The following is a 24203-nucleotide window of genomic DNA, read 5'->3' as shown; positions in this document are numbered from 1 at the left end:
CTCATAGAAAGTACTAGCAGTTCACTTAGTTCATTTTGCTCTATGGCAGCATGTCCTTTGAGAAAGTGGGAGGTGTGCCTTAATATTTTAAGCTACCTTAACATAATGAAGCGAAAAAATTATATGCAGCTCACATAGTAAGAAAAAAAGTGTCTTGTTACTTTCAGGGCCACATAAACAACACTAATGAAGTAAAGCTACATAGCTCTTCTGTCACTCATAGATGAATATGTCGACTCAGAGCAATCAGTAAGCTCTCCTACCCTGAAAAGAGTTGTACTTCTCATATCAGACTGAAATATTTGAATTTTCCAGCGATATTTTGTTCTATTAAACAACAAAGCTTTGTACTTCAACAAAAGGTACAACAGGTACAATAACTGCAACAGCCATCTCTTATCTGACCAATATATAAATAATGTGTCCTGAACCCAGACTGCCGTGGGTGCATATATTGCAACTCAGAAGGACCCTGAACATGTCAGGGAAGAAGAATCTGGCTGCAGTTGCAGCCTTAGAATGTGTAGCCTTAGAACCTTTTCTGTGTCCTATATGTGAGTGTGTTTTTTGTTGTTGTTTTGTTTTTTAATATATAAATAACACAACACATTGAAATTAATCAGGATAAAGTATTCCGGAGCTTGCGTTTGAGTTGCATTGCTGCAGGGCATTTAAAACAAACCTCACACTAACGCGCTGGGCACCCGCCCGGTTCTGTTTGAGTTCGGCAGAGCACACCTCCCCAGGGCGCCTCCCACGCCGCCCGCTGCGGCCCGGCCCGGCCCGGCCCCGCCCTCTACGCCCAGGGGTTTTCCGGCTGCTGCTGCGTCTGCCTTGGATTTGCTGCCTTAAAGGGTCCGGGCTGGGACGCGATGTCTTTGCAAGGGGCGGTGGGGGCTGCGGAGTTGATTTTCTATGTGAATGGGAGAAAGGTAAGTGCCGCTGGGAGGGAGTCTGGAGAAATGGCAACTGCTGTTTCTAAAGTAACCCCGAAAGGCGTGGGTATAGATGGGATCCAGTTTTCTCGGATTTCATCCTCAGGAGAGCATAACTGAATCCTTCCAAAGCCTTTGGAAAGCGAATCAGTCAGCTAGCGTTACTATGGTTAGCTAGTTCTCTTGCATCTAACAAGTGCTCTAAGAAGGGGAGAAACGCCAGAGGGAGGGCAGCTGTTGCTTAAAACATTCAGTTTTAGTTAGTTCTGCTGAGCTGGGGGGAAGGGGAATTGGACTTTCAGTTGACTGTCAAATCTGGCAGATGAACGAACCAGGCCTGGCTTCTGATTTTTGATGGTTATTGGAGAAGAAATTTACACAGGTGCAAAAGCTAGTCAGCAAGGCTCTAGTGCCAAAATCTGGACTGCTGGCCATTAGCAAGAGCAGATCAAGAGCTTGTTATTGATTAAATGCAACTGCAAGGAACTAGCTGATTCAAAGCAGTGGAATAAGAAATATTGCCTCTAATGGAGGCAAGAATGCAGGTATTTTTATTACTCCCAGTTGTTAGCCTAGTAAAATAAGTGAAAGTTGATATAAACAAAGCTAGAAAAAATTATTCCTGCTGACAGCCTCAGAGGTTTCCTCTGGTGTTCATCCTAGTAGGTTAAAGTGCCAGAGAGACTCTAAAATCTGCAAATGATTAATTCTTTATGCTATGCTACCTCTGTTGTGGCAAAGTCCTGTTGCATTTTTATTTCTAGTGTGATTGAAGGTTAGTTCCCTCAGTATGACCTTTCAGTGAGCAGCATTTATTTTTAGTAGATCCTGGAAACATATCTGTCTGTGAAGGAATTTTCACAAGTCCAAACTCTCTTTGGCAATACAAATAGTCCTATGAGAGTGAACTCGAGGATGTTTTTGTTCTGGCTTTGTAGGAATGTAGCCCGCGTACTGAATTTTAAAAAGCTCTACTTTATTACAGTTTATTTTTGCTTTTCTTATTGCAGATAATAGAGAAAAATGCCGATCCTGAACAGATGCTGCTGTTCTATCTGCGAAAGAGACGTATCCTTTTCTTGATTATTTTTCCTTGCTGTCACTCAGCTGAAAGCCTCCTTCAGGTAGAATTCTCATAAGTGATAATTGAAAGGCCATTTTCCAGTTTAAAGAAGCTGTGAATTTCTTAAGATAAAATAGCTGTATTAAACAGTATGATGTACTTAAGTCAAATGCTCTTCAATGAGCTGCTGTTTTAAGCCTAGTTTCCTAAACACACAAGTTATCTCATCAGGCACTATTTGCATGTGTGAATTTATCTGTCTGTTCCTGAGAACTTTTTGGCCAGTATGAATAAAACTTAACAGCATAGTTGTCTCCAAGTTTTGTAAAAAGTCTCTCTCTGGAAAGAAGAAAGACCTTGTGATGATGGCCTAAATCTGTTGGAATTTTGTAATGTTGTTTTCTTCTAAGTGTTCCAAACAGTTTTCTTAACTCAAAACAAACAAACAAAAAACACATAGGTTTTAATAGTAAGTAAATGTGCACGAGTATGTTTTTAAAACTGAAAAAATGTAATAATTAACAAAATAGAATTTGAAAGGACTAGAACTCACACTTGCCAGTTTTCTTTTTGCAGAGAGTTTCATCTTCTGTCCTGGTTTTAGTCCACAGGCTTTCTGTATTAGAAATTCTGCAGTTCTTGTTCTAATCTTTCCCTCTCTTTCTATTCACCTTTTCAGAGGTTTGACTGTGTGTCTGCTCTCAGCTGCTAGTAATTTTCTGGAATCTAGTGCACCAAGAACCCAGTGTTCATACAGCTGTTGTGCAATACTGTTGAGTAACGTGTTATGCTTGGGGACCCTGAGCCAGGATCAGGGAGCAGATGTGAAGAGCAGAATCTCCCCTGTTTGACAGCTTCATAGGCTGTCTTATCAAACATATCCCTGAAGGACTAAGTGACAGGTACCATACACTAGAGAATTCACACAACAGAGAGTTTTTATAAACGCCTCAAAAGAAAAACTTGAATTGGAACATTTTGTTACTGGTTAGTCATGAGGAAGAGGCTGAAGAAGAGTAACTTTCTGTAATTTGAGTACTTAGGAAAATACTCTTTGGTAGTCTGAACAAGTTCAGACTCCATTTGATCATACTACCTTTACCGGAGGAGTTGTACTTGATTGGTTAAAGCTCATTGGTGAGTGGTCCCATTCATAATATTGCGCTGTCTTGATCTAGTACCTCGAAGAACCATTTAAATTTGCTATATCTTTGTCTCTAAAATGGGGATAAGATTAGTTTGCTTTCAGGAGCCAGCTGATGGTTTTACTTTGCATTCTTGCATTTTGTTGCTTTTGTCTGTGTGATAGTGTACCATCCTGTGTGCCTGCACATTTTCATCCAAAACCACTCAGCCAGACTGAGGTACTGATTCTTTTCATAACAGATTTCAATACACAGGTGAGATAAAATAGCTAGGAGGATGGCTAATTATGACTATAAATGGGCCTTACTTTTCCAGTGGCACTTCTGGGAAAAAACTGAAAAAAGGTGGCCCTCAATCTTTATAACAATAAACACAGAAATATATATATATTTTTCCCTAATAGTGGAATTTCAGTCCGTCTTACAGGGACTAAGTATGGCTGTGGAGGAGGCGGCTGTGGTGCCTGCACGGTGATGATATCAACTTATGAGCCAGCTTCAAAGAAGATACGGTATCCTTAACATGAAATCTGAAAAGCTCTATGTTGTATTTTGTGACTGTGGATACAGTTTCCAGGTATGAATGTATGAAGCTGTAAAAATACAGTTGTAATGTCTGCACTAATTAGTGAAATACTTCAAAGGAAGAGTTGATTTAATCTGAAGAAGGATACCATTAAAAATTCTGTTAATTCAAGGGTACTATGGATTTGCTGCTTTGTGATGCTGAAATGCTTTAATTGCTAATATATACTGACAGCTGCAGTGGGGAGTTCTCTCTTTAGGAGACATTAATTTAACATCCTTTGTACTGACCACTGGAACATTGCTTCCCTCAGCAGTTTTGTCTCATGACTGGTGTGAGGATAGGGCAGCCAAAATTATGAGGTGAATTAATCCAGCCTTCTAATACTGAACTCTCTCAAATGAAATGTTTAATGTTAAGAGTTGACATTAAAAGAATCAGAATGACTCTGCCAAAATTAAACTTTTAAACTCTGGCAAAATGAAACATTTTGTTATTGATGATGAGAAGCTTTCCAGAATGTTCATTTTGGTACATTGTTCCAAATTGGAATGATACTGATATATATATATATATATATATATAATAATTAATTTTTTCATTAGAATTTCCTTTGGATCAGAAATCTGAATTTCAGAGTATCAGCAGAGGACTTGGTTCCTGCAGAGAACTACACCAACTTTCCCCACTTTCCTCCTCCAAAGCACATTTGAAAGATGCTTGTGGGCAAGGTTGATGAGAGAACAGTTGGAAAAGAATGAAGTATTAAGGAAGATATAAATTCTCCACAACTGTCAATATTATGCCCTTGTTTATAGTCTGGGGACAAGTGACATAGCTATTAAGTAAACTCTTCTATAAGGCCTTAGTCTCCTCTCTTTCCAAATGATGGCAGTGACTGTTTTATAAGTATAAAATGTCTTGATTTACCTCAAAATAATATTCACCTGTGTTTAAGTTCTGTTTTCACCTTAATGTTCCAAAGACACTACTCAGCAAATGCATGCTTGCTTCCCATTTGTTCCTTGTATGGTATGGCAGTCACCACAGTGGAAGGCGTTGGAAGTACAAGAACCAGAATTCATCCAGTTCAGGTGAGCATACAGCATCACTATATAGGAAGAGTACTGATTTCTTCCTTTGTATGCACTATCTGAAGCAACAGTGTTTTTAGGGCATGGCACTTTCGTATTTTGTTTATTCTTCCTGCTAAATGATAACAGAAGGCAAAGCAAGTTTCTAATTGTTGGTTGGTTCAACCAACATCAATGGTGTGTGGCTTGTGATAGCCCTTGTTGTAATACTGACATCTGATCAAATAGTTAGTACTTAAGATTTGTGCCATTTGGGCTAGTAGCACATCTTGGACTATGTCCTTTCTGTGATGTAAAAGAGATGAAAGACTGCTGAAGGTTAGTTAATTTCCTTGGTAATATGTGCTAGGGCATCACACCCAAAATAATTATTTGACAATGTTTACATTGGTTTTCCTTAGTAGTTCAGAATTTCTTTCAAGACAGCTTTTAGTATGGCTTTCTTATTTATGAAAGCTTATTAGAAAGGCAAAGTACACTGAAAAAAGTGCTGTTCATAGCATTTCATTTCAGGAGAGGCTTGCCAAGTGCCATGGCTCCCAGTGTGGTTTCTGTACACCTGGAATGGTGATGTCCATATACAGTTTGTTAAGAAACCATCCAGAACCCACTTCAGAGCAGATGATGGCAGCTCTGGCTGGTAAGTGTTCTCTCTTTTAATTTGCAGTTACTTAATCAGACCATTTTCTCCTGATGCTTTGTGTATGTGAGTGCAAGTCTGTGTAAGCACACATGCATGTATGTACTCTAAATTAAGTTTACCCTGTCATTCTTTTCTCTTGAAAAATTGACTATGGATCTGTGGATTGTTCAGGAGAAGGTGTTAAAAATGTCCTCGTTTGCATCTTTTGAAGTGTTTTAAATCCAGTTTGCCAAAAATAACAGTAGGTTGGATGTGTAGCTGTACCTGGAAGTTTCTGAGATCCTGTTGCATCTGGAGTTGAGAGTGTCATAAGCCTTACAGGAGGAAGGCCCCCTTGTGGTAGGAATTAAACAATCAAGTGAGGTGAAGACACGCGAAGGTAAAAATATCCTCTGTTATCTGTTATGCCATAGAGGCATTGTGGAGACAAAGGTCTTTCTGGTTAAGATGAGATGAACTAGGTGAAGGCGCAATGCTCAGATCCTCACTATTACTTACAGATTGAAGGGTTGGAAAAAACCTTCTAAAATCTTTTATCTCCTGAATACTCAGCTGTAGTTAGCATTTCCTCTAGTGAAGCTCTGAAATATTTCATATTCCGCTTTGAAACAAAAGCCTTTTTTTTTTTTTTTTTTTTTTCTCAGAAGCTGCAAGATCATGTCTAGTGATATTGCGATGTTTTTATGTCTTTCAGAGGGTTGATGCTTTCTCTTGAGCTTCAAAAACATAAGTCTCACATAAAAGCATTTTAAATCAATGTACTTTAGGAAAAAAGAAAAATGTTTCTTAATTATTTTCTTTTTCCAGGGAACTTGTGCCGCTGTACTGGATACAGGCCCATCCTAGATGCCTGTAAAACCTTTTGTAAGGTAAAAAACTAGTGATTACAGGAGCACTTACATCACTGTGTTGCCTTTACAGTATTAATAGATTATGCCTGTGTTGTAGTTCTATCACTGTGTTTTGGAACTAATGTTTTTCCTGTTGAGATAAGTGTATGAGGAGCATGAATTACTCTGAAATACAGTACCATGCATATACAAGTCATGAAGATTTGTATTAATATCATATCTACCTTCTCTTAAGTGTTTTAAGTCTGAGTAAGGTGTCTAGTCAATTAACCTGTTTAAAAATAAAGGGTTTTTTGGGATTGCCTCAAATGAAGTTGGTGTCTAGCCTAGATTATGAAGGGTAATCCAGAGTAACTACCTGATGTTTTGTTTTGTTTTACCATTAGTCAGTACTGGCAAAAATAACACATCAAAGCAAAAAAAAGTAGGAGTCTGAACTGACTATGGATAAAGAAAATAACACAGAATGTGTGCTCTCAAATTCCACCAAATTTGATATAGTATAAAATATTTTCTGCTAATGACTTCGATACCATTGGATTTTAAGATATTGTTGGGTATTGTTTCTTTAACACTTATATACTTCCAATTTAGTTCATTATTAAATGTCACCCAGAACTTCATTGAAATATTAGGAGATATTCTTAAAAGAAATGTAATATAAAGAGAGAATGGCTTAAAATAGGCTTTAAATCATTGCCATTAAAGGAAGTATTTTAGTGATGGAAATTTCCTACTTTAGGATTCTGTTTGTTGTCGAAGTAAAGTAAATGGAAGGTGTTGCTTGGATCAAGAAGAGGATTTATTTGACAGAGAAGAGAAGGTAATGTTTTAAGAACTGTAACTGTCCTGTTGATTGAATGTGAAACTTAGAGAAAGTATTTTGTTCTTACTGTTAAAGTATTCAAGACATATATATCCTCTATCATTTTTATCTACCTCATTCCTTCCTGTGAAATCAGATATTTTGTTATTCTTCACAATTAATTTGGAAACACTTGTAAACATTAAGAGTTCTTTGTGTATTTTTATGTAGAGGAGATGATGTAGCAGATATTCTCAGCTTTACTTACATTGTAATCATTACATTGTATGAAATATCAGGGCATGTGTGGAACTGCCTAAAAGCAATGCCAAGTAATGAATTGAATATAACTGAATGTAGTGATCTGAATGTAACTTAAGAATCTATTTACTTGAGTGCAAAGAACTGTTACATTCAAAACAATAATAATTATTATTATGGTATTATAGGAGATAGGAGAGAGTATCAGGAAAAAAAAAAAGGTAAAACCTGTGGATTGTGATAAAGACAGTTTAATAGAATAGAAAAAGGGTTAGTACTAATGATGATGATAAAAGAATATTCAAAACAAGTGATACACAACACAATTGTTCACCACTTGCTCACTGATGCCCAACCATACCACATAGCAAACAGTGTCCGGTCTCTCCCTCTGCAGCCTTCTCCCCACTTTTTAGGCAATTTAGCATTAAATCCATGAGGTAATAGAGCTACTGATTTTATACTGACCTCAGTGGAACCCTTTCAGTTTCTTTTTGGTTTTGTGTGGAGCTAATAATAAGAAAAAGTCTTGGTCTTGTTTTCTTTGTCTTTTAAGGAATCTGTCGGACTATTTTCACCAGATGAATTCCAGCCCTTAGATCCCACCCAAGAGTTTATATTTCCTCCAGAACTGATGGTAATTTTTGTGGCTTATAGTCTACTCTTAAGCTCTGTCTTTTCTCTTATAGTAAGTAGTCCATAGTTCAAGACTCATTTTGAATCCCTAATTAGCAATGATTCATCGGGAGAAAAGTCGTATCATCTTAAATATCATTCTGGATTGATCTTATTGTGTTCCAGTGATCTCCTTGGTTAATTTTTTAAAAAATAAAACATTTTAAAAAATCATAGTGGGTGAAACTGAAAATGCAGAATTAATCATTGGGTGAAAATACTAAGAAGTAACCTAAAGCAGGTGTTCAGAGCAGCACATGAATGTACAAATGTTCCCAGCAATCTGAATGACAAATTAATGCCTTTTTCCCATTTTGTCATTTAATAGATATTTTTTTCTGGTCTTTTCTGTCAAAGTGTCAGCCTCAGCTGGCCACTGTGACTGATGAATGTTTAGCCCCAGTGGCTAAAGTGTGACAAAGACACAAGTGTCTGAAATAAGGGCACTAGGATAGGAACTGCTAATAATGTTTTATTATTGACAGCAGAATTTGGCCTAGAAAATTCAAATTCATCAACTCACTGCTTTGCATTATTGTTATGGATCGATAGCCAAATTCTATATAACTAGTTGTCTGCTTACAGAGAGAAGTTGTGAACGGCGAGGTAGGTGTTTCTGACTATGTATTTGTACCAACACTAATTCACAAACTATACTGAAGTGATCAGTGCCAGTCCAGGCATCCATATTTATGTATAAAGGAGCTGCTGGTATCATTGGTAGTCTCCAAACAAAGTGTGCAAGCACCTCCCTAAATATTTTAAATCACTTTCCTATTGATTTCAACAACTGCAGACCCTATTTGTACATTTATTTATTTATTTATTTGGGGGCTATTTCACATATTTCTTATTAATCTGGTCTATTAGCACATTGAATGAACCGTCTTCAGTTCATTCCATGAATTCTAAAAATTCACCACTGTTCAGAGAATCAGCCTGGCAGTTCAATTTTTGTGCAGTTTGGAATGATTAAGTAGAACTGACATATTTTAAGACCTTTTTTACTTCTGGTCACACAGCTGTCTGTTAGACCCTGCCAACTGAATCATAGAATGGTTCGGATTGGAATGGAGCTTTAAGATCATCTGGATCCAACCCCCTGCTACAGGCAGAGACACCTCCCTCTAGATCAAGTTGCTCATAGCCCATTCACTACCTCTCTGGGCAACCTGTTCCAGCATCTCCCCACCCTCACAGTAAAGAATTCCTAATAACTAGTCTAAATCTATTCTCTTCCAGTTAAAATCCATTTCCCCTCATCCTGTTACTACCTGCCCTTATAAAAATTATCTCCCCAGCTTTCCTGGAGGGTCCCCTTCAGGTACTGGAAAGCCATGTTTAAATGTGTAAATCTGCTGTGTTTCCACATCAGAGAATGGCTGAAAATCAACTGCAAAGGACTCTGGTTTTTCGTGGGGAGCGGATGATGTGGATTTCTCCTGTAAGCTTAGATGAATTACAGAATCTGAAAGCTGCCCACCCTGAAGCACCTCTTGTTGTTGGAAACACTGGTGTGGGTATGTGCAGTCAGAATATCTTCTATTACCATGTTGTCAGTGTGCATGCATGCAGTGAGGCTACCTTTCTAGTTCATTTTGAGTTTTTGTCACTGTGTTGGAATTGCGATTATGGAATGTGTCTTATTATCTAAAGTGTTTTTTTGTTTGACAGGACCTGATATGAAATTTAGAGGTGTGTTCCATCCAATTGTCATTGCTCCTGCCAGGATCCCAGATCTGAATGTGGTGAAATGCACAAGTGATGGTCAGTAGACTTTTCTTCATTCAGACTTGAGAGATTTCTCTGCAGCAAGGGATATTACTGTTTTCCATGGCATTGAAGGTGTAAAATTGCTGTACAACAATCCTGGTTTTACAGCTATGCCAAGGCATGCTTGGTTATTTCCTCTATCAAGGTGGCTGTGGCTACTGTTCGTGATACAGATGTCTGTCTTCATAACATAGCAGAGTACTGATCAGAAATATTTTATATAATAATGCAGGGTTATGTTGGTAATACCAGTTCTGGGTGCTAATTCATGCAGCATTTGATTTTTGATCTCTGTACTGCAGTACGTTGTGTAGCACAGATAACCATGGAGAGTTGAATCAAAATTGTGCAGCTACACATAGATTTTTTTCATATGCTAGAAAAAAAAATGTTTCCTATGTGATTCAACAGGGATGACAATATGCATTAACTAGTCCTGATGTCAAACATAGGAACGTTAAATATCGCTAATTGTGATAATCTTGTACCTCAATGTATGTATTTAAGATCAGCACAGAGATTTATTTTTTTTAATTGAAGTAAACTAGGTTTTAGTTTCAAAATAAGCTCTTTTGAAATTTGAAATAGCAACTAGAAATAGATTTAAAAGTGATATAATAACATAATTAAATTTAAATTATGTTGTGCATGTTTCAAGGAAAATTAGACTCTATAGATAGATATAGGCCCCTATGTCTAATGTCAGTCACTTCCTAAATGCCCAAAGCAGCTTTCTTTGAAGTAGTAAAGTATATCTGACATTTCCAGCACTGCATCTAGAATGAGTATCTTTTTCAGTTCATTTTAGTCAGCTGGCTCAAGTTGATGATTGATTTGTTCTTAGCTGGGAATTGGGAAAACATAGAGAGAATGTATGCTGTATCTTTTACTCAGGAAAAAGAAAAAGATCTAGTTATGAGAGAGTGAGACTTAATGGTTCTAACATCATAGAGGTGCAGTTTAGTTTGGAGACAAGAAGCATCGTTTTCTCTTTTTAATTAGATTTCAATGCAAAGGCTATTTTGATTAATTTTATGTTGTTTTAAATACACAATATAGTTTTACTTAATTAATAAAAAGTAATTTTGAAAAGATATGTCCTTTGACCTATATTTTTGATTGAATTCTAGAGCCTATTCAGAGAGTTCTGACTTTTCATAACTGAAACCTGTTAGTAATTGTGAATTTCAAAGCAATTTCTACCATTTTATAGTATTGAAAAAATTAAGAAGTATAATCTTGATATTTTGATTCACTACTTTAATTAATGTATTTAGCTATAGGTTATCTTTCTAGTGCGAAAAAGAGTAATGCCATATTCAGTGTTAGCATTACTTATTTTATTGCAAATGATACCTTAGGACAGGTACTATAATATAGATATAGAAAGTGTTTGCAAAGAGAAAAAGCCTGTTGAAGTTGCCTCACCTTTGGGTGAAACCTCGCCCAGGCACTTATGTAGTCAAAGATGGTGCAAAAAAAGCAGGTGGAAGGAGAGAACAGTATTTTCTTTTAGTATGAGAGTTGAATAATTAGCTCAGTTTCATCATTTCATGAAACTCTATCCTCAGTTTCCTAAACTGAATCCGTCTAACAGGCAAAAACTTAGCCTTAAGTCTATGTGTACTGCATGTGAGCAGTTTGAACGTAGCTTAAAATGCTGATAGTAAAGCAATTATTACATCATGCTTTCATAATATTTTGGTTACAGGATTAACTATAGGAGCTGCCTGCAGCCTCTCTCTAATGAAAGACATCTTGACAAATGCAATTTCGGAGTTACCTGAAGAGAAGACAAAGATTTTCTATGCAGTCTTGCAGCAGTTAAGAACACTGGGTGGAGAACAGATAAGAAATGTTGCTGTACGTTGTGTATTACTTCCAGTAACAGCTGCATTTGTGGAACAGTAACTATGTGAAATTACTTCTGACCACATGTAAAACTTGCATTTTAAGTTTTTTAGCTGTTATTTTTCTCTCAGCGCTTCTTTTAGAGTGGCACCTAAATTTATGGGTGATCTTTTTGCTGTATTGTTGGTATAAATGTGAAGATGATGGAGAGAAATAACTTTGATTTTATTTTTCTCAAGTCAATAGGTGGAAACATTATTAGTCGAAAATCAACCTCAGACTTGAATCCTATTCTGGCAGCTGGCAATTGTATGCTTAATCTGGCTTCACAAGGTAAGGGATATTCTTTCTCTGTACTAGTGTCAGAAGCACAGGATGATATTGAACAGAGTGCAAGGTTGGGTAGTAAATGGCTGTTGAGTGTTTGTTAAGGAGCCCTTTTCAGATCCCTTAGAGGAGAAATTTACAAACTAAGAATGTCAGAGATTTTCATGTCAAGGTGTTTTAACCAACTGGATCTTATGTCATTTTGTGGGCAATGAATTGCCAAAAGCATTTCTTAAACCTCACTATTTGAGAAGCCCACTGTACTGGTAGTTTTCCCTGTAGCTGGTACTTTGTGCTAGCCTTAAAATTATCCCCTGGCCCTGACAGGAACCTCCAGCTTTTTGTTCCTTACATGAACTTTCAGTACAGGAGCTTCTAATCCAGCACTTTCCTTTCATGTCCTTTTCATCATTTTCCTTCCATCACTGTATACTTCCCTCTGTTAGCTCATGTCCCTGTGTACTCCTTAACATTAAAAGAGTGATGAAATTATTGGTTAGCATTACCTGTCTTGTGGTTTGAAACTGTATGCACTCCTCCTTTCCAGATGTCTTATGTCTGGTGTTTTTTTTGTTTGTTTGTTTTTATTCTGTGATTTTAAGACCTGTTTTTGCCTATTTCAGATCATGTAATACATCATTCAGCACCATGAAATAAATATCTTTAATGGTTTTGCTTCTGTGCCAGGGTTTGTTGGAACAGGTGCACAAAAAAATTATGCTCTATGATTTCCATGACTTCTTCCTGCATAGTTTACCATTGGAAGTTAAAGCACAAATATTTGCATCCCCTTGTTCAAGAACTCTAATGATATGCCTATTTATTTGAGTGACAAACAGGATCACTGACACGCACCTCTGTTAGCCTGGCAGAAAGTTACTGCTGGGAAAAGTTTTGAGGCATTTTTGTGGATTTTTAACATATTTTTTCACCAAGTGGTAGTCAGCGAAACCTAGGAAAATTGGATTGCTCAGGAAAATGAGGTTACAGAAGCACTCTTTATTCTTATTACTCACCTTAGTTTGCAGTGCAACACAAAATGTCTTCCCACATCCTGGCAGGCTTGAAGAGGAATTGGACAATATGTCTATACATATTCAAAGTCTGTTCTGTATGAAATTGCAAAGGCAAAACGCTAAAAACTTCAGTGCCGCTATTTTGACAGTGTTGCTTTCAGATTCGAAACTCAGAAAAATAACCTTTCTTTACTAAAACTTTAACTGTAAAGTTAAGTTTACTTTACTAGTTACTGTTACTAAAGTTTTGACTTGTTACTAAACTTTACTAGTTATGTTTTAGGAATGCAGATTGAATGCTAAATGATATTCTACAGTGAATAGGCTACTGTGTTGCCATTACATGTAGGATAGAAAAACGTGAGGAAAGTAGTCTTGCTGAAAAGCAACCAGTGTTGCAGTGTCAGGCTCATTGAATATTAGAGGGGATACATGAAACTCTTAAAAATGACAAAGAACATTATCTGGGTCTAGAAAGTTTTGAGATGGCTCAAATAGATAATAAAAAAAAAAAAGTCAGCTCTACATTTTTATAGCAGTTCTCTCTCATTCACAGTAGCCTTGCTCCTGTTTAGCAGAAAAGGTAGTGACAGCAGCCGCTACAGAGATTTGGTGGAACACATTGACAGGAGCAGGAGAAGAGAAGCAGCAGCATTGGTAGAGAAGATTACAGAACAGGGATAGTTTTCTGTTTTTCAGAACTCCGGTATCATGAGACTCTGGAATATGAAGCACTCATACATTTACAGAACATACCACTAGTAAGATGTTAAGTAAACTCTAAAGTTGTTATTTACATAGAAAAATTTGCATGTATATGCCAACCAAAACTGTTTAATGTGTGTTTTTAGCACAATTGTACAAAAGCTTATGTTACTTGTTTGTTTGCTTTTTAGGAGGAAAGAGATCGTTTCCTTTGAGTGATATTTTTGCGGATGGAGTTGGTAACAATACTATTATGCCAGAAGAGATTTTAGTCTCTGTCCATATTCCTCATTCTAGGAAGGTGAGTCACTAATGTGTTTAGATTTGCTTCATGAAGATTTAGAGACTTACATAAACAGCAGGAGTGGGGCACAATACCTGTGTTTAAGGTAATACTGTTACTGCCTACTTTCTGGATTTTTTTATGTTTGATCCTATTAGCGTCATACATACTCTCAGTCCCAGCCAAAAGCAACTCAGCAAGTATTTGGTGTTATACCGAGTGTGATATTTAGGCAAACATGATGAGGGCAATAACAACTGGTATTTAACTACAGGAGTGGGTTCTTGGAGAAGCTCTCATAGTCTTCATTAACACAGCCTACTCAGCTGTGAAATGGTAAGCACTAGGCAAAAAAGAGTTGTCACCTCTTGATAATTTTTCCTAAAATTATTTGAGATTGGATGTGTGCGTGGTGCTTCTTTAAATGTTTCTGAACTGAATGGTATTTAAATGATGTTGTTTGCAGTGGTGGATATGACATCTTTGAAGAGAATTAGGGGTGATTTTACCTGAGTTAGCCAGTACCTTGAACCTTTAAGCTTTTGGTCCCATTCTCCTCCTCCTTCCCTCTGCATGATCCCTATTTTTCGACTATCATGAGAAAGTTTAGTCATCTGAACTATGTGGGCAACAGACGATCGAGAGAGAGCTGCTAGAAGATCAGAGAAGCATAAAGCAAGTGAAAGGTCAACAGAAGGAAGCATGTGATAGTGAATGCTCAGGGGGTTGAATTTGTGCTTTGTGTTTCTATTCACTTGCTCTTGTAGTGCCAAACTATGTTCTGCTTTCCGATCCTTACATGTCTGGCAGTTATTCACTTTTGTCTGATCTTGTTCAGGGAGAGTATATCTCTGCATTCAGACAAGCACCAAGAAGAGAAAATGCTCTTCCAATAATTAGTGCTGGAATGAGAGTCCTTTTTGAAGAAGGTACAGACAAAATTAAGGATTTGAGCATTTTCTATGGAGGTGCTGCGTCAACAACAATCTCTGCAAAGCAAACTTGTCAGGCACTTATTGGAAGGTAAAATTGCTCAGTGTTTTCTACATCTGAGAATGAAGGGATTTTGATAACCTTTTTGGACTCTTTATGTGCTTAAATTTATTGTAATATATTTATACCCTGATATCAAGCATTGTGTAACTATGTGGCATTCTGTTTGGGATATTTCAAAGAAAGCCTTATCAGAAAATGTGGAGCAACAATCGAACGCTAACCAGATCCCTTAAAAGCATCTCCAGTTTGCAACACTATTGTTGTTTTCTTTCCTCGAAATATGGGACAGTATCTTCAGATTAATTATAATCCATAAGTGTTAAATCCACTCACTTCTGACAGAGGGCTCATTGACTTTCATTGACTTAAGATACCTTACTTCTGTGAACAATATTGGCAAACACTATTTTAAAAATTGAAGGCCATCATTAAAATCAATATCTTGGTTTTGCTGTAGGCAAAATGGTATATAGATATTACTGAAATACATACGTATTTAATTACTTATTCATCTTGAGCCCTAGTCTGATAATATCTGTGTGATTCCTTCTGACAGATACTGGAATGAACAGATGTTGGATGAAGCTTCCAGGTTAATCCTCAATGAAATAGTTCTCCCGGACTCAGCCTGGGATGGGAAAGTAGAATATAAAAAGACTTTGATAGTTAGTTTCTTCTACAGTTTTTTCCTGGAAGTATTGCAGTCATTGAAGACAATGGTAAATTGATTCTCCATGTTTCCTTTTGTCAAGTCAAATGAAAGGTTTTTTTCCTGTATGTTGATGTTTGTGGTTTGTACAGTGTGCAAAATATTTTCTTACAGAGTTTAGATCTGAAGAGAAGAATAAGCACTTAAATCCCAAAGAGACGTATGGAGAGGTGCCTGCTTAACTTTTAGATGCCCAAATATCTTTGTCTTTGACATTGGGCTATTAAAAAAAACAAAAACAAAACAAACAAACAAACAAAACCAACAAAATAGCAAGGATAATGCGAAAGTATATCAGTATTAAGATCTTCTTATTCCATCTGTCTGCAGTTAAAAAAAATCAAACAAAAAACAAACAAACAAAAAAAAACACAAACACACACACACACACACAAAAACAAACACCAAACAACAACAAAATTAATGTAAAGAATTTGGAAAGCAACTGTGCGTGTGAAACCAATGCTCCTTGTTCTGTAAGTTGTTGAGTGGGAGAGGTCGACTCTAAAATTTCACTGGCCTAAAACATTTTAGCTGTGATTTATCTATTTTTGTCTGATCTGTTCTGAGGAAAATTGAAATCTTAAAGCTCTGAATTCTTTTCACGTTGTCATTTTAGAGCCTAAACTGTGGGAATCTTGAAAGAATTTTGTGTAGAGAGAGCTTGAAATGACTCATTTCTGTTGTTTAAAATGTGAGCTTTAATAGTAATTTGTTTCCTTTTCAGGACCCTTGTCGCTATCCTGGCATCCCTATGGAATATGGGAGTGTTCTAGAACACTTCCAAACCAAAATGCCCCAGAGCATCCAACAATACCAGGCAAGTGATTTTGTTCTAAGATTATTCTGTGCTTTGTGAGCCTTGGTTAAAAATTAAGGTTCAAGCAAGGACTGAGAGCAACAGGCACTGAGTGCTTGGTTTTAAGTGTATCTAAGTTATAGAAACCTTGCCTTCTGGATATACTGAATTATGAACAGTTCACCAAAGATAAATATTTCAGGTAAACCCTGTTGTCAGCCCACTTAAAGCTGGTACATGGCTGTGCTCAACCTAATTTGAAAAGTCTTAGACAGAAATAAAAGGCATTGACAAGTCCAAGGATATAGTAATATTCTTGTCTCAAGTTGCACTTTTCCTAGGCTTTAAGAGGGTTCTTAGTTTTTAATATCGATTTAGGACTCGAGATGAGGTTTGTGATCTGCTCAGTGTGTTAAAGGAGAAGTCAGCAGTAGATGGCAGCAGAGAACAGATCTTAGATTTCCTGAGCTCTTTGAGTCCTAGTATCTAGATCTGGGTGGGAAATGCAGCAGGGAAAGGGGTTTGATCTTTTCGTGTCGTTAATAAGAATACTGTTTTTTGTTTTATGTTTTTTTTTCTTAAAAAAAAAATAAATCAAGTTGTTAGAAACCTAAAGAAAATTCAGATGAAGTCTTGGAAAACGTTTTTGTTTAAATTTTAGATATTCCTTAGAACAACTTGTTAGCTTTAAATGCTTCAAATTTAAGTCATTGTCTACACCTTCTGCAGACTAACCTTAAAAGTAATGGCAGTACAAAATTAACAAAAGATCCAGGATTAAGGAAATCAGTTTTCTGTGGCTTCCTACATTTTTTTTCCTGAGCTGCCAGAGAGTAACTTAACAAGAGAAATGGACACCATTTATTTTTCTGATCAGCCAGCACTGATAAACACAGAAGATACAGAAACCCAGAATGTCTGTTTGTCACTTTAAATTTCTGACTTTTGCAAATTCTCCTACCTGGAATTTTTTATATGAACCTGTTATTTTTTATTTTTAAATTAGGGTAAAAAAAGAATATATATCTTTCAAGATAAATATGAGGTAAGGTTTAGGTGGACTTGCTGAGTAACTTTAGTCAATCAAGTGAAAATTGCCTTTGGTCTAATAGCAAAGAATGTACCAGAAAGTGCAAGAGAGAGAAATGCATAGCGAGAACAGTTGTGTGCTGGAGGCCGTAGGAGAAAAAACACTTTAAGACCTGAGCAAATCAGTAGCTCTAAAGGCAGAAAGTGAGAAAGTGTGATCACTGACCCAGAAACTAGAAAACCGGTTTGGAAATTGACATCAACTAGTTGTTTTGGCAGAATTATCTAGCAACGCTAAATTGACTTCGAGGAAAACCTAGAAAAATAAGGTCTGTAAAGCATTACATTCATACACTGTTGTAAGGGAATAAAATTGAGAAGGAAATATTTAAACATTTTATGTTTGATTTACACTGATTGCAGTCTTTCACTGAGGGAGATAAACCATTGCAAATTGTTGAAAACAGAACACCACAGAGTGGCAGAATACAGAACAGCAAAATGTGAGAATAATTCAGAAAACGATCAGATCCTCATGACACCAATCAGTACGGGAGAAATGTGGCCTTCTAAAAAATAGCTGCTCTTTTTATGACTTTGATGTAAGTGATTATGAAAAACATACATTTAGGTGAACCTGTACAAGTCTCCTTGGGAGAAGTGATGGGAAGAAATCTCAGAAGCAGCAGTCTAGTTCTGCATCTGTTTTCATTATAGAATCAGAAGATTATAATAGGGACAGTTAATCTTTATCTGATTTTTCTAATTAATGTAACATAGCATTTTTTTAAATGTTTTTATTTTTTAATGATACAGGATGTAGAGCTGAGTCAGTCTCCCCAGGATCCTGTGGGACGGCCTATTATGCACCAGTCTGGAATTAAGCATGCCACTGGTGAAGCAGTTTACATCGATGATATTCCTTCTGTGGATGGGGAGCTCTCCCTGGCTGTTGTCACTAGTTCCAGAGCTCATGCTAAGATTGTGTAAGTGTTCCAAGTGTATCTGAAGAAAGCGTTACTATGAAGTCTGATGAACAGACTAATGAAGTTGAATTGTGTGTATACACAATAACACAGCTAATACCCACAATGGCTCAGCTGTTGGAAGCAATATTATCATAAAATCACTGAGTGTTTTGAGTTGGCAGGGACCTTTAAGATCATCTGGATCCAAGCCCTGCTATAGGCAGGAGCACCTCTCACTAAACCAGATTGCTTAAAGCTTGGTCTTGAATGTTTCCACAGAGGAGGTGTTCACAACTTCTCTGGGCAACCTGTTCCAGTGTCTCCCCACCCTCACAGTAAAGAGTTTGCTTCTAATATCTAGTCTAACTCTACCCTCTTCCAGTTTAAAGCCATTTCCTCTCATCCTGTTGTTACCTACCCTTATAAAAGTCTCTCCCCAGCTTTCCAGTAGGACCTCTATTGTCTCCCTAGTAAAAGGCTCTGATTGGATTTACGTATATCACTTCCTATCTCTGTCCTATGGAGGATGAACTATTTCTGTTCAGTGAGCCTGTGTACTTAAATCTAACCTAGGTACCTACACACAGTGCTGAACTGTGCACTGCAGAGAGGCAGCTAAACGTTTCTGAACATAGTTTTGAAATCTCAACTCTATTATGAAAAGAGAGACCTGTTCCAAATGTAGGAAATAACATTGCCGCATTGCAGCAATGTAGCAAAGCTCATATGAGGCCTTGTAAGAGAGGAAGATGGGAAGGTGATCTTATTTTGAAAGGAAACTATTTTCTCTTTTGCTTTAGTGCTGATATATGAATAGTTTTCCTATCATAAATATATAGAAATACACATACACAAGTTGTATGCCCAATGTTCAAGCATCAAGACATACATTCACATGCTCTGGTGAAGATTACTTGTGAAGACAGAGAGAACTGGTGTTGCTAGCTATAGAGTCTTTGTCATACATCCTGGCTTAATCTTAAGTTGGCAATAGTATGCTGAGTTTGGATATGTTTTTTTTTTTTGTTACCTGACATCCCCTCTATCCCCTAAATTTGCAGGAGTCAGTAGGATTTATTCACTCTTCTTTGTGTTTTGATTTCAGTATTCAGGAAAGTTGCTTGTAGGTATGCTGGAATCTTGATGACCTGCTAAAATAGATGCTGTGAACATGCCATTCTTACAGACCTTCCACAATTTGTTCTAGTCTTTCCACACACATATTCTCATTCAGTCTCTGTTTATGCCTGTCTTTCCAATTCTGTCATAATTCTTTATGTGAACTCTTCATTTGTAGGATGCTTATTTGTGTATTTGATATCTGTGTAAGCTGTAAAGTCTGTAAAGTTGCAGTTATATAGATTTTTATGAAATCAATGCAGTTTAGGCAGCCTAATGAGCAGATAATTTCCCTGTCATATTTAGAGCATTTTCTAAAATCACGGCAAGTTACTAGAATTTAATTCCCTTTGATCATTTCTTTGCATACCAGAGATAGAAGAAAGAGGCTTGTCAGTTTCTGGCAGTATGTGCAGATTCTTACTGTACAAGAAATATACCTCTGATTGTGTTCACTTCCTATGTGCAGCTATAGAACTAATGAATTACATTTCTATTTTTCCACGTACCAATTAGATCTGTAGATACCTCAGAGGCTCTGCAGGAACCAGGTGTGTTTGATGTCATAACAGCTAATGATGTACCAGCTACAAATGAGTTTCACTACTCTGATGATCCAGAGATTATATTTGCAAGAAACAAGGTTTGAAAACAATCTTTTTTGAAATTTTTTAAATTATTTCTTTAATTTCTTCTATTTTTTCTTGAAGTCTTTATAATGAAATTTTGCCTGCTAACTCTTGGATTTCTGTATCGTGAATCATGTTAGGCATATGACACAGATTCAAAGAGTGTCTAGAGTTGGAAGGTAGCCAATAAGCCCATAGCTCTGCATAAGATTACCTAAAAATTAAATCATGAAGGTGTTCTCCAAATGTTTGTTGATCTCAAGCAGTCTTGGTGCTGTGACTACAGCCCTGGGGAGCCTGTTCCAGAACCCAGATGCCCACTTGGTGCAGAACGTTTTCTTAAGACCCTGCCTAAACCTTCCCTCTTGCAGTTCCATGCTATTCCCATGTGTCCTGCTGCTGCCTCCAGAGAGAAGTGCCTGCCTCTCTGCTACCCCTCATGAAGAAGCTGTAGGTCATGACAAGGTCTCCCCTTGTTCTCATCTTCTCTAAGATGAAGAAACCAAGTGACCTCAGTTGTTTTCACATCTAAACCTTTCACCATTTTATTTGCCCTCCTTTGGATGCAGTCTAATAGTTTTGTTCTTTAAGTTGTGTCACACAAAGTTGTATGCTGTATTGAGGTGAGAGTGCAATCACAGTGGGTAGAGAAGAGTGGGACCAGTATGACAAATTCTTATATTTCCTCACTCCTTGTTTGACTCTTAAAACAGCTGATGTGTGTTATAATCTACCAAGAGAAATACATATACATCAGAGGAAGACATAATCATCTGAGTTGGGAGGGTGTATTCCTTTTAGACTACCAAATCACTTGCAGATTTCTGAAAACCATCTTTTTTGGTTGCCCAGCAATACAAGTCTTCCTTATAATTTATTAGCTTCACGAGCGATCTAAAAAGTGAAAACCAAATTCAAAAAAAGTAAACATTAGTAACTGCTGTGTGAAAGAGGAATTCTAGAAGCACATACAGGAATACTTTTGATCCACTCTCCTATTATATGATACGTATTTTACAGGTAATCTGTGTGGGTCAGATTGTATGTGCTGTAGCTGCAGATTCATATGCTCATGCCAAACAAGCTGCTGCAAAAGTGAAGATAGAGTATGAAGCATTGGAGCCTGTGATTTTGACAATTGAGGTACTAATCTCTTCTCATGCTTTTTCACTGTTTTACCTATTTAGATAATGGGAACAGCAGTCTATGCTTCTCACTTGCTTTTTTTTAATATGTTTTTCTAAGCATAGAAGGTGAAGCTGGACATCCAATTAACTAGTTTGTCAGTAACTCTATAAGTAACTTTTGATTAATTTTGGCCACTTGTAATATATAGATGATAGTATCAAAAGTATTAATATCTCGCAAGTTGTCTTGTAATAATAAACATAAGAGTAGGAGCAAATCTTTTTTCTTATTGTTCCTAGGGAGTAAAAAGTAATGAACACTGTGGTTATTTCTAATTTTTTTGATAGCTATCAACTTGACAACCAGCATATGTGTATAGGCTGAACAGTCAATTTCTTCTTATTTGTAACACTTTCTATCCATTGACTAGTTAGAAAGCTGTCAAAGTTAGGCTGGACGTATAGGAACTGTTAGAGGAATGAGTGGGAAAATATATTAGGGATAAGGAACATGTTGAAAATGTGATGTGAAACTCACAGGGGTAGGTGGAAATAAGGAGCAAAAGACAGGTTCACAGGGAGCTGGAATTAGTTCTGTCAATCACTTTATGATTTGTTTACATAATGTGTATGGAGTATAACAGAATACTCATTCTGATATAAAAATAGAAGTAATTTCCTTTTAAAGGCTGGTAAAGTATTGTGTCTCTGAAGAGAATGGTATTCTTCCTGAGAGTAAAATTTCATGACAAATGGTGAACCTTCAAATTACTTTAAAAAATGAACAAACAAAAAAAACCCACACAGCTGTTTCTGTTTTTCTTTACTGCAGGATGCTGTAAAGCACAACTCATTCTTTGAGCCAAAAAGAAAATTAGAGCATGGAAATGTTGATAAGGCATTTGGAACTGTTGATCATATACTTGAAGGTACATTGCAGAATATGTTTGATAAGAAGTTGTCAGTATTTGGTCTTCCCTGTTTGTTCGTCAAGTATCAATTTGGCCTTTTTTTCAGTGATGTCGTGTGGCCATAAAGCCTGAGAAACCTCTTGGCTGTCTGGAATAAAAGTGTGATCAAATCTAGTAGTTTTGAGGTCCTGCTTCATTCAAGTTTTCTGAGTCCTCTGCCCTTGAGATAGAATCACAGGATAATTTAGGTTGAATGGGAGTTGTCTAGTCCATCCTCACCCTCAAACAGTTCTAGTTGGAGCAGTGTATCCAGGGCTATGTCCAACCAAATTTTAAAAATCTAGGATGAAAATTCTACAGTTTCTACATGTTTCAGTGTTTGACCATCTTCATTGTGATTTATTTTTTTTTTTCTCCTTTATATGTCAAATTGTGGTTTCCTGTGTACACCGACTTTCATTCTTTCACTTCACACCTCTGAGAACAGTCTGGGTCTGTCTCTCCCCCTTCTCATTAGGTAGTTGTAGACAGACAGTAAAATTTAACCTTAGCTGCCTTCTTCTTATGCCTGAGTAAATTGTTTTCTCAGTCTCTTGTTATACATTCTGTTCTCCAACGCCCTCACCTTCTTGATGGCCTCCAGCATGTCTGTGCATTGCTTAATTAATCTGTGTTTTACTTAATGTTGCCAACATTTGTAGGTAATATCAGTGTGTTATTGACCAAGTTCTGTTGATGTCACTGGAACAGGACCAGTTCAAATCTGTGAAAAGTTTGGATTATGTTTTTATTTTAAATGTTGCTCCATTTGTACAAGGTACATCAGAAGATGTGACGTTGACTACCATGATGATGAGCAGTATTTTTTTCCTGGTTCACTTTTTCCTGTCCTTCTCCTTCAGTAATTGTTGCTTTTTTTTTTTTTTTTTTTTCCTTTGGAACAGGGGAGATTCACATTGGAGGACAGGAGCACTTTTATATGGAGACTCAGAGTGTGCTTGCTATTCCAAAAGGAGAGGATAAAGAAATGGATGTGTTTGTTTCAACACAACATCCAGCATTTATCCAGGTAGTACAGAGCATTCTCAAAGAATGTGGTTGAATTTGTAACAATAGGGCTCTTTAAGTGTGGTTTACAAATCCATCTTAGCAATTTAGAAACAGTGTGAATATGAATTTTCACATCTAGATTACCCAGTGGTATCTGCTTTGTAGTCTCTTATTCTACTTGTTTCAAAGTACGTTCTGCCCCACTAATGTGTTTGAGAGAAACTCTGTGTGGGGTTTCTCCATTAGCTTCTGTTGAGGTGAAGAGCAATCATCACTCTGTGATCATTGTGCTGAGGTACAGAGCACCTCTTACTAGCTGTAGGGGAGGCTGCTGCTCCATATCATAATGGTAAAGCAAACTCTGATGCAACGTATGGTCTGCATAGCAATGGCTATGGTACGTGAGACTGATACTGTTTCACAACAAATGCTGGCATTTTGTGTTCAGTGCCCAGTTCAGCTGGGCTTTTCAGTTTCCTTTACCTTATTGGCAAGAGCTAATAAACGTGAGAAACTTTGAGAAAATGATGAATATTACAGATTTGAAGCAAGCATATACTTGATATTAACAAGAATTTAGATTATTAAAAAACAAATTTTTCATTAAAAGTTAAAATAATACAGGTGCCCTAAGTAATAAAAAAAAATATACTGTATTCTAATATTTTGTTGTTGTTGTTATAAATGAAGCTTCTCAGTTTTTCATCCATAAATTATTTACTTTTTGGTGTATATATTCTTCTGTCTGTGACCCTTCGTCAGGCTCCATGACAGACGTATTGAATGAAAACACTGCTGAGTTTTTCTTGTTCTCTTTTGCTTGCTCTTTAAGTTGAGGCAAAGGAAAATAATCTTGTCAGCCAATTTAAAAACAAACAGAACATCTTTGTAGCTGTTTTCTACAAAAGATTCT

The 24203-nt window shown here is 36.8% G+C and overlaps 1 protein-coding gene across 4 annotated transcripts in view; it reads left to right on the top strand.

Moving 5' to 3' along the window:
* Positions 1 to 804: 804 nt before the first annotated feature.
* The window catches only part of LOC140254583 (aldehyde oxidase-like), a 35232-nt gene continuing 11833 nt past the window's right edge, over positions 805 to 24203 (top strand). For 3 of the 4 annotated variants that reach the window (XM_072341223.1, XM_072341222.1, XM_072341221.1), the window contains exons 1-21: positions 805 to 932; positions 1946 to 2003; positions 3559 to 3655; positions 4655 to 4763; positions 5277 to 5403; positions 6214 to 6275; positions 7000 to 7080; positions 7880 to 7960; positions 9374 to 9518; positions 9673 to 9765; positions 11483 to 11634; positions 11862 to 11955; positions 13862 to 13971; positions 14792 to 14976; positions 15506 to 15668; positions 16386 to 16478; positions 18303 to 18472; positions 20090 to 20216; positions 21223 to 21345; positions 22162 to 22258; positions 23185 to 23309. In XM_072341223.1, the coding sequence (XP_072197324.1) occupies positions 873 to 932; positions 1946 to 2003; positions 3559 to 3655; positions 4655 to 4763; positions 5277 to 5403; positions 6214 to 6275; positions 7000 to 7080; positions 7880 to 7960; positions 9374 to 9518; positions 9673 to 9765; positions 11483 to 11634; positions 11862 to 11955; positions 13862 to 13971; positions 14792 to 14976; positions 15506 to 15668; positions 16386 to 16478; positions 18303 to 18472; positions 20090 to 20216; positions 21223 to 21345; positions 22162 to 22258; positions 23185 to 23309 (2352 nt within the window). In that variant the 5' untranslated portion in view covers positions 805 to 872. Of the gene's footprint in view, positions 933 to 1943; positions 2004 to 3558; positions 3656 to 4654; positions 4764 to 5263; positions 5404 to 6213; positions 6276 to 6999; positions 7081 to 7879; positions 7961 to 9373; positions 9519 to 9672; positions 9766 to 11482; positions 11635 to 11861; positions 11956 to 13861; positions 13972 to 14791; positions 14977 to 15505; positions 15669 to 16385; positions 16479 to 18302; positions 18473 to 20089; positions 20217 to 21222; positions 21346 to 22161; positions 22259 to 23184; positions 23310 to 24203 lie in introns of those variants that run through there. The other variant, XM_072341224.1, reaches the window with a different exon arrangement.

This window comes from Excalfactoria chinensis, chromosome 7, assembly GCF_039878825.1.
Source record: "Excalfactoria chinensis isolate bCotChi1 chromosome 7, bCotChi1.hap2, whole genome shotgun sequence".
In the NCBI taxonomy this organism is placed as follows: Eukaryota; Metazoa; Chordata; class Aves; order Galliformes; family Phasianidae; genus Excalfactoria; species Excalfactoria chinensis.
The sequence above is the reverse complement of the archived record's forward strand: the minus strand, read 5'-3'. Positions and strand labels throughout refer to the sequence as shown.